A 21055-nucleotide genomic window follows, 5' to 3' on the forward strand; every position below is an offset into this window, starting at 1 on the left:
TTAAGGGGCCTGCTGTAAACAGAGCAAAGGAAAGAAAAAAAAATCTAGAAAAAGAGTACTGTAGATTTAAAGAATAAAATGGCAATAAACAACTACATATCAATAACAACCTTAAATGTAAATGGATTAAATGCTCCAATCAAAAGACATAGGGTAGCTGAATGGATCAGAAAACAGGACCTGTTCATATGCTGCCTACAAGAGACTCAATTCAGAACAAAACATACACATAAACTGAGAATAAAGGGATGAAAAAAAGTATTTCACACAAACGTAAAGGAAAAAAAAACTGAAGTAGTAATAAATATATCTGACAAAATAGACTAAAATAAAGGCTATCAGAAGGGATAAAGAAAGTCACTACATAATGATAAAGGGAGCAATTTATCAGGAAGATATAACCATTATAAATATCTATGTGCCTAATATAAGAGCACCTAAATTTATAAAGCAGATTTTCTATGGACATAAAGGGCAAGATCAACAGCAATACTATAATAACAGGGGATTTTAATACCCCACTCACATCAATGGATAGATCCTCAAGACAAAAAATTAACAAAGAAATAGCACCTTAAACAACACATAGATCAACTGGATTTAATACATATCTTCAGAAACTTTCATCCTAAAGCAGCAGAATATACATTCTTTTCAAGTGCACATGGTACATTCTGTAGGATAGATCACATGTTAGGACACCTAATGAGTCTCAATAAATTTAAGAAGATTGAAATCATACCAAGTATCTTTGCTGATCACAGTGGCATGAAATGAGAAATTAACTACTATAGAAAAACTGAAAAACATGCAAACACTTGGAGACTAAATAGCATGCTATTAAATAATGAATGGGTTAACAATGAGATCAAGGAAGAAATAAAAAATGTCCTTGAAACAAATGAAAATGAACATACAACAATTCAAAATTTATGGAACACAGCAAAGGCAATCTTGAGAGGGAAGGTTCATAGCTTTACAGGCATACCTTAAGAAGCAAGAAAAAGCTCAAATAAATAACTTAACCTTGCATCTAAAAGAAATAGAAAAAGAACAGCAAGTAAAGCCCAGAGGAAGTAGAAGAAGGAAATACTAAAGATCAGAGCAGAAATAAATGACATAGAGGCTAAAAAAACAATACAGAAGATCTATAAAACCAAGAGTTATTTCTTTGAAAAGGTAAACAAGATTGATGAACCTTTAACCAGACTCACTAAGAAAAAAAGAGAGGACTCAAATAAACAAAATTAGAAATGAGAGAAAAAAAAGTAACAACTGACAGAGCAGAAATACAAAGGCTTGTAAGAAACTACTATGAAGAAATGTATGCCAAAAAATGAGACAACCTAGATGAATTGGACAAATTCTTTGAAACATATAATTTTTCAAAAATCAATCTGGAATAATCAGAAAACCTAAACAGACCGATTACAACAAATGCAACTGAAACAGTTATCAAAAACTGCCAACAAACAAAAGTCCTGGGCCAGCTGGCTTTACAGGCAAATTTTACCAATTATTCAAAGAACTAACTCCTATCCTTCTCAAGCTATTTCAAAAAATTCAAGAGGAGTGAAAACTTCCAAGCTCCTTTTATGAAGTGAACATATTCCTCATTCCAAAACCAGGCAATGACACTACAAAGAAAGAAAACTATAGGCCAATATCCCAGATGAAAATACATGCTAAAATTTTCAACAAAATATTAGCAAACTGGATCCATCAATACATGAAAAAAATCATACACCATGATCAAGTGAGATTTATTCTGGGGAGGCAAGGCTGGTACAATATTTGAAAACCAATCAATCTGATTCATCACATTAACAAAAGGAAGGACAAAAATCACATGATAATATCAATGACACAGAAAAAGCATTTGATAAAATCCATCATCCACTTATGATCAAAACTCTCAGCAAAGTGAGAATACAGGGAACATAGCTCAACATGATAAAGGCCACCTATAACAAACCCACAGCCAACATCATACTCAATGGGCAAAAATTAAAAGCAATCCCATTAAGATCAGGAACAAGGCAGGGGTGCCATCTTTCACCACTGTTATTCAACATAGTTCTGAAAGTCCTATCCACAGCAATAGACAAGAAGAAGAAATAAAAGGCATCCAATTTAAAAAAGAAGAAGTAAAACTATCATTACTTGCCAATGACATGATACTGTACATAGAAAACCCTAAAGTCTCCATCAAAAAACTACTAGATATGATAAATGAATTCAGCAGGGTGGCAGGATATAAAATCAATATTCAGTAATCAGTGGCATTTTTATACACTAACAATAAGTTGTCTGAAAGAGAAAATAAGGAAACAATCCTCTTCACTATTGCAACAAAAATTAAAGTACCTAGGAGTAAATTTAACCAAGGAGGTTAAAGATTTGTACATGGAAAATTATAAAACAATGAGAAAAAAATAAAAAAATACAAACAAGTGGAAGCATATACCGTGTTCATGGATAGGAAGAATAAACATCATTAAAATGTCTATATTACCCAAAGCAATCTATAAATTCAATGCAATTCCTATTAAAATACCAATGGCATTCTTCAGAGATATAGAACAAGTATTTCAAAAATTTGTACAGAACCAAAAAAGAACACAGATAGCCTCAGCAATCTTGAAAAAGAATAAAGTGGGGGTATTACAACTTCCTGATATCAAGTTATACTACAAGGCAATGGTATTCAAAACAGCTTGGTACTGGCATAAGAACAGGCATACAGATCAATGGAACAGAAAAGAGAACCCAGAAATAAACCCACGCCTCTATGGTCAAGTGATATTTGACAAATTAGGTAAAAGCATACAGTGGAGTAGAGACAGTCTCTTTAACAAATGGTGTTGGTAAAACTGGACTGATACTTGCAAAAAAATGAAACTAGCCCACCAATTTATACAATTCACAAAAATAAAGTCAAAATGGATAAAAGATTTAAATGTATGTCATGAAACCATAAACATCTTGGAAGAAAACATAGGCAGTAAACTTTTGATATCTCTTGTAGCAATGTTTTTGCTGATTTATCCCCAAGGGCAAGTGAAATAAAGGACAGGATGAACAAATGGGACTATATCAAACTAAAAAGCTTTTGCACAGCTAAAGGCACCATGAACAAAATAAAAAAACAAACCACACAATGGGAGAACATATTCGACAATGTGTCTGATAAAGGATTATTAAACAAAATTTATAAGAACTTCTAAAACTCAACACCAGGAAGGCAAACAATCCAATCAAAAATGGGCAAAAGAAATGAATAGACACTTCTCCAAAGAGGACATACAGATGGCCAATAGGCATATGAAAAAATCTTCAACATCTCTAATCATCAGAGAAATGCAAATTAAAACCACAATGAAATACGACCTCACACCTGTCAGAATGGTGCTCATTAACAAATCAACACACAATGAGTGCTGGTGAGGGTGTAGAGAAAAGGGAAACCTTCTGTACTGCTGGTGGGAATGCAGACTTGTATAGCCACTGTGAAAAACAGTGTGAAGTTTCATCAAAAAATTAAAAATGGACCTGCTGTTTTACCCAGCTATCTCACCTTTAAGTATATATCCTAAGAATACCAAAACACTGATTCAAAAGAAGACATGCACACCCATGTTTATTGCAGCATTGTTTACAACAACCAAGATCTGGAAACATGCCAAGTGTCTATCAGTAGACGAGTGGATGAAAAAGCTGTGGTACATATACACAATGGAATACTACATGCTGTGAAAAAAAAGGAAATCTTACCTTTTACGACAACATGGATGGACCTGGAGACTATTATGCTAAGTGAAATAAGCCAGGCAGAGAAAGACAAATACCATATGACCCCACTCATATGATGAATCTAATGAACAATGTGAACTAAAGAACAGAATAGAGGCAGAGGTGGGATCAAAGGGACCAGAGGGAAAGGGGAAGAGAGGATGGGATCAGAGAGGGGAAAGGAATTATTGAAATTATGTATACATAGCACAGAGACAAAGAGAGCAGGACAGCAAATCCTGGAAGGAAGAGGGGAGGGCATTGGGGGGAGGGGGCAAAAGGCATATCAAGGGGAACACAGAGTGGGGGGAGAGGGAAATATATTTGATGGGACTCTTGAATCTATGTAAACACAATAAATTAAAATTTAAAAAAATCAATTCACTTAAACGAAAAAACAATTAGATGGGTTATTGAAAGTATAATCAAATTTTAGTTTAAATACATACCGTTTGATCGGTCAGAGGAGGGAGGACAATTTGTTTTTCTATTTTGTTGAGAACTAGCTTCCACAGCTCCTTCAAAACTCGCTTCAGGACTGTTTTCTCACAGATTTTTGCTGAGAGACTTAATCTGAAGTAAAATAATGCATATTATCATGTATGAACCTCCTGTCCAGGCAGCAACTTATTTTAATAATCAGAGGTTCACATTTTTCAATACTGAGGTTCAAATACCTGAAAGGCCTTTATAGTTTTCAAATGCCAGATTTCAAATTTATATCCTCATACTATACATGAGATAATTCACTAATTGGTAGAAAATGAATTTGGACTATTTTTTTCTTAAATTGTTTTTTGAATTGACAACAAGGCTCACAAAGTACATGGTCTTTACCCTCATTTTGACTGGTGTTTTCTACCTGCTCGATTTCATGGGGCAGGCCAAACACCAAGGGAACACACTGTCATCACTACTTGGCACTGAATCAATGTAACAACATGGCAAAGATGCACAGAATTTCACTTAAGAACCAATATTTACCAACTTTATTACTTATTAATTTTTCAGTTTTATTCATACATAATTGACATATAACATTGTGTAAATTTAAGGTGCACAACATAATAATTTGCTCTATATGCATTTATTTTAATATATGTATATAAGTTTAGTTAATATTCACCACCTCACATAGTTATAATTCTTTTCTTGTGATGAGAACTTGTAAGATCTACTATCCAAGCAATTCTCAACTATACAATGCAGCAACTATAGTCCCCATGTTGTACGTTATATCTCCAGGACTTACTTATATTGCAACTAATAGTTTGTGCCCTTGGATCACCTTCATCCTTTTCCCCACTTCCCCATCCTCCACCTTTGGCAACCACCAGATAGATTTATTCTCTGTTTCTCTGACTTCAGTTTTTTTGTTTTGTTTGTTTTTTGTTTTCTTTTTTAATTCCTGATACACCAACTTTAATAGGTTTAAGGCAGGGGTTGGGGACCTTTTGGCTGAGCCATGAACACCTCATATTTTAAAATGTAATTCCGTGAGAGCCATACAATGACCTGTGTACGTTAAGCATTATCCAATAAGAATTTGGTGTTGTCCCAGAGGACAGCTGTGATTGGCTTCAGCCGCCCGCAACCATGAACATGAGCGGTAGGAAATGAATGGATTATAATACATGAGAATGTTTTATATTTTTAACGTTATTATTATTTTTATTAAAGATTTATCTGCGAGCCAGATGCAGTCATCAAAAGAGCCACATCTGGCTCGTGAGCCATAGGTTCCCAACCCCTGGTTTAAGGTATCTGTTACAAATTATTTTATTGATGAGATAATGATGGTGGCATCATTTAGCATTTATATAACACTTTGGTTTAGTAACCTCTTCCGCTGATATTTCTTATCTATGACTATATACATTTTAGAAGACAAGAACAGGCTCAGAGAGGTTAGTAGTAAGTGAGGGCTTAGATTCAAAGTCAGACTCTTTCTCTAAATCCCCATGTTGTCCCAGACCCCATGCTGTCTCTGACAAATGTATTTTTGTATGAGGTCCCAGCAGTATATAAGGATACACTGCTGCCTAAATATTTACTGAATGTACCAAAATATTACAATGAACTCCAAGACTTTAACCAGAGCTAAACAAACCTGCTTCACAAAGGGCCAAAAGTGGGTCATCTATGTCACGAAAACCTCACCGACTTTGTGTAGTGCTGCTAAGTACTCTTTGTACTTTTGGACTCAGAAATTATAACCTGGGTTCTGGTTCTGAGAGAGACAGAATTGACTATCTTAAATATTTAAACATATAATTAACATTCAAATAATAAAGTTAATAGTTAAGAGTTAAAGGCATGTGACATGTGAGAGGCAAAGGGAAATATTTCCGAAATGTATTTTCATGTAGAAGTATTTCTCCTAACATTATAGTATGTGAATACTTAATATATAAAAGTATATGAAAACAACCTCCTCTGGATGAAGTGCAGAGGTTGGGGCCCCTGAGGCATACCCATGGACTGCTATAGTCCAATATTCCAATTAGCTTAGAAACCGTTGTTCAAGGGTAACATCTCTAGTCTGCCAGTGGCTATTCATTATCTGGACACAAGGCAGAAGCCCGGGGAAATGTCACGGCAGAGCAACAGAATTTCTCTACCTTGGAGAATTCCTAGGATGATGTGAGATGCAACAAATTTCCCCATTTTGCAGCAGATGTGTAATTTCCATTTTCAAAAGATCTGAGCTTAAGAACTGATCTTGTTTTTATGGGCAAGCTCATGTTCTTGGCATGCCAACTAATTCTGCTTAGAGTAGAGCTGAACGAATGGGTATAAAATCATTGACATGTTTGCAGCTCTGTGTGGATTTCCACCAGCTGGAAGCTTACAGCTCATTTTATAGACTGGTGAGGCCATGGTGGGGAAAACGAACATAAACAAATAAGATGTCTTACTTACAGAGGTTGCACAAAGACAAGGAGAGCCTACCCATTTACAATATAACCAGTTTCTGAGGAAACTTTCTCAAAGCTCCCTTGAAGACTTTCAGCCACTAATATTCATTTTAACTAACAGGAAAAGAAATAATGGACATTTAGCAACTGCTTCTTTAATTTAGTCAGAGATAATCAAATAGATAATGCAAGCCAAAAATCATGTACTTGGAACCTGAGCCATCGAGATTTGCTGACCACAGAAACAGTTAACCAGAAAAGTTTCAAATGCTCAGGATGCTAACTGGACGTGGAGAGATCCTGTCATACAGTTGATAAGGTTTTTATAACTTAACCAGCCTTTCTCCCTTCCCCTGGAAGTGTGCATCCCTCATTGCCCTGTGTTCAAACCCAACCCAAATCCAATTTATTCTGATTGTCTGAATGAAAGATTATTGCTTTAGACTTTATTGTGTTTATTTCTATATTTTCCTTATTATTTTCTTGCTAATCTTGAAAACAGAATTAATATTTTAGTTTAAAAAAAAAATCTCCCCTGACAACTGGCTTTATGGTAATGAATTCTAAAATAACCCTGGGAATTTCTGCAACTCTTCATGACATATAATAACTCTTTCCAAAAATTTTAAATATCTTTCACAAATTTTTAAGGCTTATAAATGTTTTTCTATTTTTATACACTGTCTCTACTAAGAATTAGAATAAATAATATGCATGATGATATAGTAAAGTATAATTTTAAGTAGAAAATGAAAACTGAGTAAAATAACAACCTTAAATATACTAAAAATAAGGGTCTACCCACTTCATGTGTAGCCTCAATTTATAGATGGTGAAATGGATCGAAGGTCCCTTAGCTAATAGCTAACAGTATCAGAATAACTTAAAACTTTCTGTATGTTCTGCAACTTTGGGTTACAGTATATGTAAATATACATAGTTTTGCTAATGATAGATGACATATCCACACACTGCTGTTAAGATTTCTAACAACAAAAGACATTCTGGTAGGAGTTTTAAGAAAATCAGTATTGCTCTGGTCTGCTTCCCATTCACCATCACCAAATGGTAGTGTGCTCATGTGATTCAATTTTGATTTGTCCATAGAGAAGAGCCGTAAATAAGACAAAAATTTTAAGGGGTTGTATAAGAAATAAGGTGATAAGAATAAAGTTTACATCAAGAATCAAATTAAACAAGAAGTCTTTCTCTCCGTCTCTCTTTCCTTCTTCCCTTTCCTTCCTCCCTTCCTTTCTTCTGTTTGCTAATTCTTTCTACATCCACTTTCCTGACTACGTCCTGCTAAGTTGTTTCCTCATAGAGAACAGGAAAGAAGAGTTAATTTGTCTACCAAATATTGGAATTAAAGTGTTAGAATGTTAGTCTTACTTACATACTAAGATTAGTTTATGACACATTATGCAGATGATGTTTTATTGAGTTATATACTTGGAACCTGTATGGCTTTGTGAACCAATGTCACCCCAGTAGGTTCAATTAAAAAATAAAAAATAAGATATGCAGTTACATTTGAGCAAAATAAATGAATAAAATAAGCAAAGGGAAATGGAATTACAAGTTGTAAATTATAGAAGAGGTTTTTCTTTGTCTTTAAAGAGAAGTATTTATCTTTCTACCTATGATATTAATTTTCCACAACAATATTAAACAATGTACCATATGTAAACTACCAGGCATAGCACCAATACCTTGGTAGTCATTCAAAATTATTTTTTGCATTTCTCTTCTCCCTTCAGTTCTAATTTTAAGTATCACTCTTTTAAGAATTTATGTTTTGGGTTGCCTTAGATCAGTGGCTCCCAATTTTGGACACATGTTAAAACAGAAGTCTTGACTCTACTCCAAACTTATGAAATTAAAACTTCTAAAAGTAGGGACTGAACAGGAACATTTATTTTTAGTTTACTTATTTAAAGAGAGAAAGGGAGAGAGATAGAATGAGAGATTAATTTTTTAGAGAGAGAGATAGGGAGAGCGAGAAAGAGAAACATTGATTTGTTGTCCCACTTATTTATTCTTGTATGTGCCTTGACCAGGGATCAAACTGCGAACTTGGCAGATATGGACAATGCTCTAACCACCCAAGCCACCTGGCCAGGGCCAGAAACATTCTTTTTTTAAAGCAAGCAAATGAACAAACAAAACTTTTTGGTGAAGCACGCCGTCTTTGTTGGTCATAGAGGTTTCCATTCCCACCCACTCCCAACAACTAGCCTGTAATCTCCATGGAGTCAGGGACTTTGCTTCTCATTTTTTTCATTATCTAATGCCTAGAATAGGGTTTGGTACAGATAGGCACTCAGTAAATAGTTATTGAAGGTTCAGGTGGGCAGCAATCTACTTGCCTCCGAGCTGAATTAATTCTGATCACATTTGTGCCATTCTCTTCTTAAGTAGGTTTCTGAGACAAAATCAGATATTCTGGACTCAACTCACTCTTTTATTTATATCCAACAGGTTGGAAAACAATATGTTATCTGAGGAGCATGAAACCCTAAAGCTCTTTCTCCTCAAAATAACAACCTCCTTAGTTACCAATATTTACTTCCTTTCCTGTATAAAGTCACTCCTGGTTTTTTGTTTGTTTGTTTTTTGCCATCTATTAATGGACTAAGAGTTTTTGCTATTTAATATATTTTGTAGAAGACTTTTTAAAGCTTTCTTATGTAGAAAAAAACATTTTCCCCCTTAAGCCCATATCAGTCAAATTTAGGGCAATGAGTAAAGAGAAAATTGGATAGAAAACTTACGTTTTGTCCAAGAAGTCCATGAGAGGTCTTAACACAATCTCTGCATCCATTGCTGCACTGTTCTTATTCGATGCAGTATTCCCATTTGTTCTCATTTGATTTAGTTCAAAACCCATCTGTTTTATACACTCTTCAATGATAAACTGGAAACTAAAAATAAGGAATAAAAATACTAGAATAAAAGCATGTATGCCTTTCTTTGCTCATGTTTTTCTAATTCAACCCACAGCAGTTTGATCTGTTTTGAATAGTGTGAAATTCCTTGTTCGTTCATTTTCAAACTTAATTGTTCAGTTGGAAAAAAATTTTGATGCAAAAGATGCTTACTTGAAACTCGCATATGCAAAGCAGAGAAAAGTAATACTCTTCACCTTGTATGGATGTGAGTGGGGGTTCATCTGGTCCCTGTCTCTCAGAGAAATAGCTGAAGTGTTTCTCTGAGAATTGTTTGGGGAAATGACTGTTCTCAAAGGACGCTTGGTGTCTGGGTACACCTTTTTCACTTGACTTACAGGACTCCACACATTTTGGACTTTCCTCTAACCTCATTGGCTGCTCCTTCTCAATGACCTGACCTTTAACCATTGGAGTAAAGTTGCCAGATTTAGCAAATAACACACAGGATGCCCAGGTAATTTGAATTTCAGATGGTGAATATCTACTTTTTTAATACAAGTATAATTTTATTTTTTTAAAGATTTTATTTATACATTTTAGAAAAGAGAGAGACAGACAGAGAGAGAGAGAGAGAGAGAAAGGAGGAAAAGCAGGAAGCATCAACTCCTATATGTGCATTGACCAGGTAAGCCCAGGGTTTCAAACTGGCGACCTCAGTGTTCCAGGCCAATGCTTTATCCACTGCGCCACCACAGGTCAGGCTAGATGGTGAATATTTTTAAGTATAAGTATATCTCATGCAATATTTGGAACATATTCATACTAAAATTTATCCATTTTATCTGAAATTCAATTAATCCTACATTGTATTCCTCTAGACTCAATCCTTGGACTGCTCCATTTCTTCATAAAACAATCACTTCTTTGGTAATCACATCTGGTCTCATGGCTTTTGTGCCATCAGTATACTGGTAAATAAACATCAGCAAACATAAGTTTTAATCTGAACTCCTGACTATGTTATTAAACTGCCTATGAAAACTTTTCACTAAGAAGTCTAAGTTTCTCTTATATGCAACATTCAATCCAATCCATTAGCAAATCTTCATAAAATATCCTATATCTGAGCATCTAGTACTACTTCTACAAAATTATCATAGACCCACCCACTATTACTTTTTATCTGACCATTTGTAATAATTTCCTAAATTGTCCCTTTGTTCGACTCTTTACAGATATCCCGTTAAAATAGAATCCAGATCATGCTCCTCTCTTGCTAAAAATCTTCAATGGCTTCCAGATCCACTTTGAACAAGGGTTGGGAAACTTTGTGGCTGAGAGAGCCATGAACGCCACATATTTTAAAATGTAATTCCATGAGAGCAATACAATGACCCATGTACATTAAGCATTATCCAATAAAAATTTGGTGTTGTCCTGGAGGACAGCTGTGATTGGCTCCAGCCACCCGCAACCATGAACACGAGCGGTAGGAAATGAATGGATTGTAATACATGAGAATGTTTTATATTTTTAACATTTTTATTTTTTTTTATTAAAGATTTGTCTGTGAGCCAGATGCAGCCATCAAAAGAGCCACATCTGGTTCATGAGCCATAGGTTCCCGACCCCTGACTTAGAACAAGGCTACAATGTATTTTATGGACTTAATTAAAGCCAAATATAATCTGGCCATGGAAACCCACTGATCTCTCTTACTAATTAGAAGAAAAGAGTTCATATTAGTATTTCAGTCAAGTGAGGCCCATTTCTCTCCTCCCACCACACACAAAGATTATAGAGCTCATATTATTTGAGAAGTATCCAAATCTACCAGTTGCTCAAATTTGGCATTGAAGCTTATGAAATTTCACTATATAATGCTTCCATTATTAATTAAATTGAAAGAATATAAATATTTATTTACTAATGCATGCCTGCATTCTACAAATATTTCATAAATACTTACTATGTGCCAGTCTCAGTTATTAGGCACTGAAGATACTTCAATGAAAAAAACAGATAAAATTTCTTGTTTTTATAGCACACATGAGACATTTAATTTTAGAATTTATAGTATGGAAATATTTTTGCTAGCCTGATGTGAAATGTTTCATTTTTCTAGTTTTTGGTTTTGCTACCTAATATGGGAAATCTTTGATATATTTTAAATGATCTCAACTTGGATGTTTTTCTTGCTTCTGGAGCTTTTATAGCAGGTTTATAAATATTGGACCATAATTTTGAGCATATAAGCGAGGCATGATTTTACTTCTACCATCGTGTTGGCCTGTTTTTGTCTTTGGCTCCAGATTTCTCTTTGACTTGCTTTCCTGTTGACAACATTCTTGCCGCTCCAGACTTGGCATTTGCATTTGGTTCCTCGATCCTCTGATATCAGCCTGCCCCTATGGATTTGCTCTATTTCTAGGCTCCCTGCATGGTTATCTAATTCAACATCCTCTTTCCAGCTCAGGTCCAAAGGAATCCAAATGCATGACCATTTGGCTTTTATCTGGCTAGACCTGCCTTTGGACTTTTGTCAGGCAGTGGTAGTGGTGGAGGTGGACAGGATGGTAAAGAGGTGAGAAAGGAGATGGTGGTGGTGGTGATGTGTTTATTTAGTGAGGGTAGAGATGGGAGGTAGATATTTTGGGCAATAGAAGAAGAAGGTACATAATGCTGGGCATTTTGAACTGTTCATTTACCACTGAGTCATAAGTGATTCTGCTGAGTATAGTAGTAGTAATCACCTTTGAAATAACTACTTTCTTTTGCACTGATTCTCAAATCAGTAGAGGATAGATTGAGTAGAAGGTACAATTCTCACATTCCTAAAACAAGCTCTGTGTGTGGGATTAGGCATAAGGGGGAAGGGTAATCAATGTATGGAAGATAACGGCATCTGGTTTTGGGAATAAATCAGGGTGAACTAACACCTGCATTTCATCTAAAAATCTTTTGTTTCTCTCAGTTTCTGATAAATTCAACTAAATATTTTTTGTATCCATTTATTTGGTTGAAAAGGTCTTTATTAATCTGCTTGAATTATTGCCAGTTAATAATAAAAGATTTGTGAGCACCCAAGTAACCAAATACTCACTTTTTGGAAGAATTCCTATAAAATGTTTCTGAACTCTTTGTCTAATTAATCCAGCCAGCTGCTGGTACCAAATAGATCATTAAAAGAAATGTAGTAAATCCTCCTCAAAACAACAACAAAAACACCAATCTGCAAAATATATGTGCAAGCAAAAACCTAAGTGGTACAAGTTATGAAAATTTTAATGTTGGTCAAATAAGTTTGTAAATATGATATATATGTTTGCTCGCTTATAGTTTGCATTGGGTGTGGGGCACAGGCTGTTAGCAGGCAGGTCCTTTTGCCTAAGGCTTAGTTTTAAGACTAAGCTTTTCCCCACACCCTTGACTGATTATATGATGTGGGGTGGTGCACTCACATGAGGAATCCCATTACGCCTCATATAGTGACTTTGTATCAGAGACTTCCTTGTTTGTATATTGGATTAAAGGTTTTGATTTCTACCCTATAAAGTGGGGCAAACTGGGAGCTTGCTCTCTGGGTTCCTAAGATTAGCATTAGAGGAGAGAACAGAAAAAGGAGAGCAGAGAAAGGCCACATGGAGGAGGCCAGAAGAAGCAGCCAAGATGGTGGAATGATAAAGCAGAAGCCAGTTTGTGCAGAGTTTGTGCAGGGAGAAGGAGATGGAAACAGAGATGAATAAGGCTGGTGAGCTAGAAACCATAGATTCTAGGAAACTAGGATACTCAGTAGCTTTGTGAGCACTGAATGAGTGGGTTTTGGAGCCCAGTGTGTGTTTTTACTTGCTCACCAGGTGCAAGCTAGGAATAAAGCTAATGGCCCACCAGTTCTTGGCTCCGTTGTTTCTTTACCGACTGTCCGAATCCAATGCGAACCTGCACTGGCCAGGCCGCAGTGATGGTGGCTGTGGCTACTGGCTTTACATTTAAGAACATCTTTAAGATAGCACTGAAGTGGTATTACTGAGTCTCAGTTTCCAGGTGGATAGGTGCTCTGTTACCATGTCAGGAACCCAGGAACCCAAGCTTCAGATGTGTGTTTTGGCTTTATTGCAAAATCATCCTACTAGGCACATATAAAATTACTTAATTGTGGGTTTTAATAACATCAGATGATTTAGGGCTTGGACAATTAATTATGTACTTAATTTTGAAGCTCTAGACCACTAATTTAGACACTAAGCTTTAGACTTAAACTATCCAGTTTAACTTCACAGTATGATCTCACTGATCATTATGCGCTTACCACCTACCCTCTGTGCGTGATGTAGACCTGGTTAGTAGTGTGGGAAATAAAACCATAGCAACAAGAATATAAGGATTATTCTTTTTATAAGGAAAGCATGACATGTGGGTTGTTTGTTCCCAGAAGTCTAGCCCTAATTAAGCAAAGTATTAGAGTCTTTCTATCTTTAAAGAACAATGAAGAAATAGGCCTTGGCCGAATGGCACAGTGGATAGAGTGTCAGCCTGGCATATAGACATCCCAGGTTTGATCCCCTGTCAGGATACACATGAGTAATGAACATTTGCTTCTCTTCCCTTCCCTCTCCCCCTTCTCTCTCTTTTCCCCTCTTGCAGCTAGTGGCTTGATTGGTTTGAGCATTGGCCCCAGGCTCTGAGGATAGCTCGGTTGACTCAAGTGTTGGCCCCAGATGGTGGTTGCAGGTGGGTCCTGGTCAGGGCGCATGAGGGAATCTGTCTATCTCCCCTCCTTTCACTTAAAAAAAATAATGAAGAAATATGTAGATACTGGGTAACCAAGAATTTCAATATGTAGGTTATTACAGCTGGCTTTATATGACTGAAGTACTTCAAATACCCTCCTAAGGACACTACTCCTTATTTCATAACTGAAGTCTGTTCCAATTCTTTCACATAATAATTCAGATTTTAGCCTTTGTAATCTGAATACTCCTGCCCTACCCACCAAACAAAATTAAACAGCCCAAAACAGAACAAAAAGTACTGGTTCATAAATATGACTTGATAGAAAGTAATTTAAATATAGTTTTTTTATTTATATTCTAGTTTCTATTCTGTTTAGTCATCTTGTTTCAGATAAAGTTCCAAATACCCCTAGCTATTCCTGACTACTTTTTTCTCCCTTTAGCGTTGCTAAATAATCTCTATTTTTGTCTTCCTAGCTGAAGGCAACTGTCTTTCTGCTAACACATATTAATTCACAACTGGAATAAAGACAGATAAGCCTAAAATAGCTGACTGAAGGCAGCATCACTAGGTGTCACCCCAAGTAAGAGGCAATGAGCCCCTAAATGTCTGGGACAATGTCTGTCCCTCTAACTCCAGGTAAACAAAACCTTCGTTTCCTTATTAACATTTAGGCCAGGGAAGCAGGATAGTCCCCATCAGCTAATAACATAAAACAGAAGGCAGAGTAACTACCCTAAGCTCAGCACAGCAAAGCTGCATCCCACTCAGCACCTGAACTATGCAGATGGGTTCTACAGGGACTGTGAACACAGTATGGGATTTTTCTTTACTTTGTGTTATCTTGATATTTGAGTGAAAATATTATGCTTTCAGTGTCTTCTACATTTTAGTCTCTGATTTAAAAGGGACACAACTAATCCATAAATGTTTATTAAAATGTATCTTTCGGCCCTGGCCGGTTGGCTCAGTGGTAGAGCGTCGGCCTGGCGTGCAGAAGTCCCGGGTTCAATTCCCGGCCAGGGCACACAGGAGAAGCGCCCATCTGCTTCTCCACCCCTCCCCCTCTCCTTCCTTTCTGTCTCTCTCTTCCTCACCCACAGCCAAGGCTCCATTGGAGCAAAGATGGCCCGGGTGCTGGGGATGGCTCCTTGGCCTCTGCCCCAGGCGCTAGAGTGGCTCTGGTCGCAACAGGGCGACGCCCCCGGAGGGGCAGAGTGTCGCCCCCTGGTGGGCAGAGCGTCGCCCCTGGTGGATCCCGGTTGGGTGCATGCGGGAGTCTGTCTGACTGTCTCTCCCCATTTCCAGCTTCAGAAAAATATATATATATATATAAAATGTATCTTTCCAAAACACATAAGTGATGAGTCGAGTTCGAAAACCCCTTGTCATAAAAGTAATTTTTAGTTTCATTTGATAACTGAATGCATAGTTTAAAATATTAAGTCAACATTTATTGAGCTAATATTTAAACCAAATGTTTTATGACATTAACAGACCTCTTCAAATATATGGTTGCTTTCCTATCTATTTTTAACATTTGAGGATAGAATGATGGCATTTTTCCTAGAGGAGCAAAATGAATTTGATACAAGATGAACTTCTTCCTCTTTAGAACAACACCATGGATAAGCAAATTTACTTTTTTTTGAAATAGAGAAAATATGTATGTGTAATTTCCCAAGGAGTAGTTTTATTAAGATTTCTAAGCTGTGGCCTGACCAGGTGGTGGCGCAGTGGATAGAGCCTTGGCCTGGGATGCCAAGGACCCTGGTTTGAAACCCTGAGGTGGCTTGAGCATGAGCTTACCAACTTGAGTGTGAGGTTGCCAGCTTGAGCATGGGATCATAGACATGACTCCATGGTCACTGGTTTAGCCCTAAGGTTGCTGGCTTGAAGCCTAAGGTCACTGGCTTGAGCCCAACGTCAATGGCTTGAGCAAGGGGTAGCTCACTTGGCTGGAGTCTCCTGGTCAAGGCACGTATGAGAAGCAATCAATGAACAACAAAGGTGCTGCAACTATGAGTTGATGTTTCTCATCTTTCCTCTTGTCTGTCTGTCTGTCTGACTCTCTATCTCTCACTTTAAAAGAAAAGGATTTCTAAGCCCTGAAACCTAGAATCCTAACTTAATTCAGCTTTGGGTCTGAAGTTCAGTTATTTGGTAGCGCAACCACATTGATATGTATGGCATGAATGCGACTCATATTTCTTACATACATAAAGGTTTTCTTCCTTCCTCCCTCCCATCCTCTATTATTTCAGCAGCCGATTGGTAAGCTCTAAAAACTAGAATTGCAAACAGGAATGAGATTTGGTTTTTGCCAAATCTCATTTGCCCTTATGAAGCATATAGGAAAGTGAGGGAATCAAGCAATTAAACTGTAACTGAAAGCATAGTGTTGTAAGTGCCAACTGACTGAAGGATACATGGACATCTGTGGAGCATATAGCGAGATAGCACTCTAAGATTGCAGGGTCAGGGAAACTTTCCAGAGCAGATGATGCTTAGGTTAAATGGATTTAGCCAGTCAGAGGAGAGAAACATCATTGAAAGTATACATAAAAGCATACTTACTATTAATTGAAACCTAAAAGCCTTGGATAATAACTAATTAGGCCACTTACCTTTCACCATAAGTAATGCTGAGATCATCTAGAACCCCACTGAGTTTAGCTTGAAGTTCTTTGAGAATAGTACTAGCTTCAGGATCGAGCTGCAGAGAGACCATAAACAATATCACTTAGGAGTTCTGAGATAACATGTTTTTCTCTTACAAGTATTTTGCTTGTTATAAGATAATGTTAAATAATAGAACACATGTACACTTTTTTTCTTTCCTTTTTTATTTTTGAAATCAAATGCAAAATTTAGGAAACTCTAAACAAATCAGAAAAGTTTTTATATATGAAACATTGATCAAAATGCATAGCATGCATACAAAAAAAAAAGAGCTAGATAGCAAAGCCTTTGTTGGTTACAGCAATGGGATGCCAGGCATAACAACATGACCTTCAAAGGCATGGTAACTTCATAACTTAGAAAAACTAACAACACATAACTTAAATATATGTGTTGCTTTAAAATACATTTTCATCTTTAATAGTTCTGTAAATAAATATTCCCATTAAATTTTTTTTAAATCGGTAAGAAATTAATTTTGAGACTGCATTGTGCCACACTTAAAGGTGTTTTCATATTTTTCCAAGTATGGAATTAAGTATATATAATAGGATAAACAAGTTATCCAGACTCTCCAATGTTTCTCTGAAAGTGAGAGGCGTGACTTCTCCTTTTAGGTATCAATTTGCAACTCAGAGTTCAAGATTCAAAGTTTTACACCTATTTTTTTAAAGTTTCTCTTCTAATATTTAAATAGTTATACCTTGGAGCTAAGCTATTCAGCTAATTTGTAGGCAAAAGAAAAATAATTAAATAAAAATAGCTTTCTTATGCTTATTCTGACAGTGTAAACTTTAAAAGCCAACTTTTTATTCGATCTAACTTCTTAAAATAATGTTAATATTACAAAATGTTACACTATAAATAAACAAACATCAATCAATCTGACAGACTATTTTTATAATTACTATTAAAGATCAACACAAACTTTACTAGCATTTAGAAAATTTTATCCTGTTTGTTAATTATGCTTTTGCAAATGAGTTGTAATTAGAATGACTTTAATGAATATATTGTATCAAGGTGATAGAAGTTCATATAGATGAAAATCTCGATGATTCACTGATATATGTCAATCTTCCCTTGAGTCTTTAGAAATTGTTTCCTACTATTGATATCTACAGAGGCTAGTCTATATTTGAGAAAAAAAAAGAATAAGATAAAGCCCACTTTTGGGAATAAAACAAATGAAAGGGGGGCTTAACAGCAATAAACCTAAGGACATCAAATATAAGTGGAATCCAACATCAGTTTAAACCCCTGGAAACCCGCCCAGGAACCAAAAGTAGAATGCACTGATCCTGTAATTCTCCAAGAGCATTTTCTAGTGCTAAATAACTGTTAGTGAGAAATATTATTTATTTACCTTAGCTCCTGGGTGGCTTTAGGTTGTGTTGATATGACTGAAAACATTGGAATAGAAATAAAAAATTGTATTTGACATCTGGTGCTTTACTGGTTATATCAAAGTAATCCTTGCTGCCAATTTTGACTCAAATCCAGGTAATTTAAGGATTGGTTAATTTCTGCCTCTGTATTACAGCCAATATGATCCTTCCAGACTCTGTTTTTCAGTCTTTTTCATCAGATAGGCTTAGAGCTACAGACATACAAGCCAACATAAGAGATATAGACTTTTCTGGGAGTTGAAAAATTAAAATATTCTTGATCTCATACCTTCTGAAAGAAAGTTCTATTGAGCTACAACTGCAAGGCAGTGATTCAGAAAGACAGTTAACTGCCTATTTAAAAAGACCTTACACTAATATACATCTTAGCACAATTAACCTGATAAACTATAACTCCTCAACATTCAACCAAAACAAACAAAACCAAAAAAAAATATATGTGGATCATTTGACCTAATCCTGAAACCATGCAAGCTGAATGTTTTTTGTTATACACATATTTTATACCATCCAGTCTTGGTAATATAAATCACTTGTCTGGAAGATGTAGCTGGCAGGCAAGATATATTTTAAGTTGTTTGTTCTTAAGGTTCTTCTACTTTTCCTTTAAAAGCCAATTCACTTACCACTTCCTTTTGCAAATTTTCCTCCAAATGTTGCTCGCTCCAGGAAGTGAGTAGCTTTAGCTTCTGCAGTACCTATGCTTTCTACTATTGTTGTCTACACAACACTCTCCTCTAATTGTTCTCACATAAATCTTTATCGGCCATGGTGAAACACTGTCTTTTATTTCATCTTCTCTCTAGGTGTTTTTGTCAGTGCCCTACATGCCTAAGCATTTACCAAATATTTGAGGAAGGAGGTAAGGACAGAAGGAAGTATGCATAGATTCCTGCAAAGAAAATCTTGATATCCAGAATGCTCCCTCTCCTTGAAATGATACTTTATAATGTCTATTAGTAGAAAACTTTGGCATTTGAAATCTTTCATTCTTTGACATCCCTATATTCTGGAGTTACAACTTAGTCCTGATTTCAAATATTTGTCTCTCTGAAAGACCATGTCAGGTTATGTCCTGAGATTTGTTTGATCCCAAAAATATGGTTACCATACTCACACTGCATGTTTTTTTTCCAGCACAAAATATTTCCCTAAAGGATGTATATGTTATTTCAGCCGCTTACAACAGCAATTGTTTAACCAACCATGTAGGTCTTGCTAGATTCTTAACTAGTTGATTGGAAAGTGGCATTTAAACTCTTTTTTAAAAAAATTATTTTTATTTATTTATTCATTTTAGAGACAAAGAGAAAGAGAAAGAGAGAGAGAGAGAGAGAGAGAGAGAGAAGGGGCAAGGAGCAGGAAGCATCAACTCCCGTATGTGCCTTGACCAGGCAAGCCCAGGGTTTCGAACCAGCGACCTCAGTGTTTCCAGGTCGATGCTCTATCCACTGCGCCACCACAGGTCAGGCGCATTTAAACTCTTTTAATAACTCAGTACAAAATCTTGAAAAACTAAAGGCTATATGGAAGAAGTTAAGGATCTTTAATGTAAACTTTACTCCTTTTCCACAGTGCTCATTGCTATTTCATTTTCTTTTCCTTTTCTACAGGCTACTAGGCTGTCTTTCCCAGTATCAACTCATCATTGTCAGGGTTTCATTATTTGTTTATCCAAAAAAATGGAGATAAGGGAGGATGATGGCCCTCATCTTCTCAGGGTCCAAAATTGGATCATTAGTCCGGAAGGCTTCACACTCTCAAGATTTTTGCAGAAAAAAAATCATTTAATAAATGCTAATGGCATACTGTTTCTAGGAGAGTAAGTATCCTTTCCAACAAAAATAGTTGCTCAACTTGAGCCTTGTTTTCTTCTAGATTTGTTTAATCAAATATCCCTATTTTCCATCCCTTCAACATTATTTTTATTACCCTATTTTATAAATAGGATAACATTTATGTTAAAATAAAAACTAAAAAAAGTAATAAAAGGAAAAACCCAACTAATTTGAAACTACTTTCTTATTGACATCTTGCTAATGTCTTTTCTACTCTTCAAATTACTCAGTGTAAGTGTAAAACTTGTTGCCTCCACAACCTTATCTCTTATATATTCATTAATGGTCTGTAGTGTGGCTCTGCTCTAGACACTACCAACTGAAATGTTCACACACAGGTCACCAATGATCTCTTAAATACTGAATCCAATGATTTATTTTGTTTATTCTACCCAGCCTGCATTCATCCTGTTGTTTACTCTGCTTCTCAGACTCTTGTTTTCTTGCTTCTCTAGAGATTGTCTTCTTCTACCACTTCTATTTTTCTGCCTTTGATTTATCTCTTTTATTGACTTCTTCTATTTATTCTTAATGCCCTTCCATCTTCCCTTAACAGTCCCCCTCTCCTATATTTTCTCTTCTTGAGCAATCCTCCTTTTGCCTATGGTATCAAATGTCACCTCTATGCTAATGACCTCCAAATTTATAATCTACAGCTTTAATAGGATACCTGGTACATCATGTCTAATTTCCCTTGTATCTATTAGCTTTTTCCACTTTGATGACCACAAGTTCAATCTAACAAAGAACCATCTTATTACTTGCCCATCTTTAACTTATTTCTCTTATTGTCT

The 21055-nt window shown here is 36.0% G+C and overlaps 1 protein-coding gene across 1 annotated transcript in view; it reads right to left on the reverse strand.

Annotated features, from left to right (window-relative positions):
* The window catches only part of UNC13C (unc-13 homolog C), a 650594-nt gene that overhangs the window by 107288 nt on the left and 522251 nt on the right, over positions 1-21055 (reverse strand). The window contains exons 24-26 of the mRNA XM_066342502.1: positions 16960-17048; positions 9482-9631; positions 4242-4365 (exon numbers count right to left, since the gene is read on the reverse strand). Of these exons, the coding sequence (XP_066198599.1) occupies positions 4242-4365; positions 9482-9631; positions 16960-17048 (363 nt within the window). The remainder of the gene's footprint in view (positions 1-4241; positions 4366-9481; positions 9632-16959; positions 17049-21055) is intronic.

The sequence above is a fragment of the Saccopteryx leptura genome, chromosome 6 (assembly GCF_036850995.1).
Source record: "Saccopteryx leptura isolate mSacLep1 chromosome 6, mSacLep1_pri_phased_curated, whole genome shotgun sequence".
NCBI classification, from domain to species: Eukaryota; Metazoa; Chordata; class Mammalia; order Chiroptera; family Emballonuridae; genus Saccopteryx; species Saccopteryx leptura.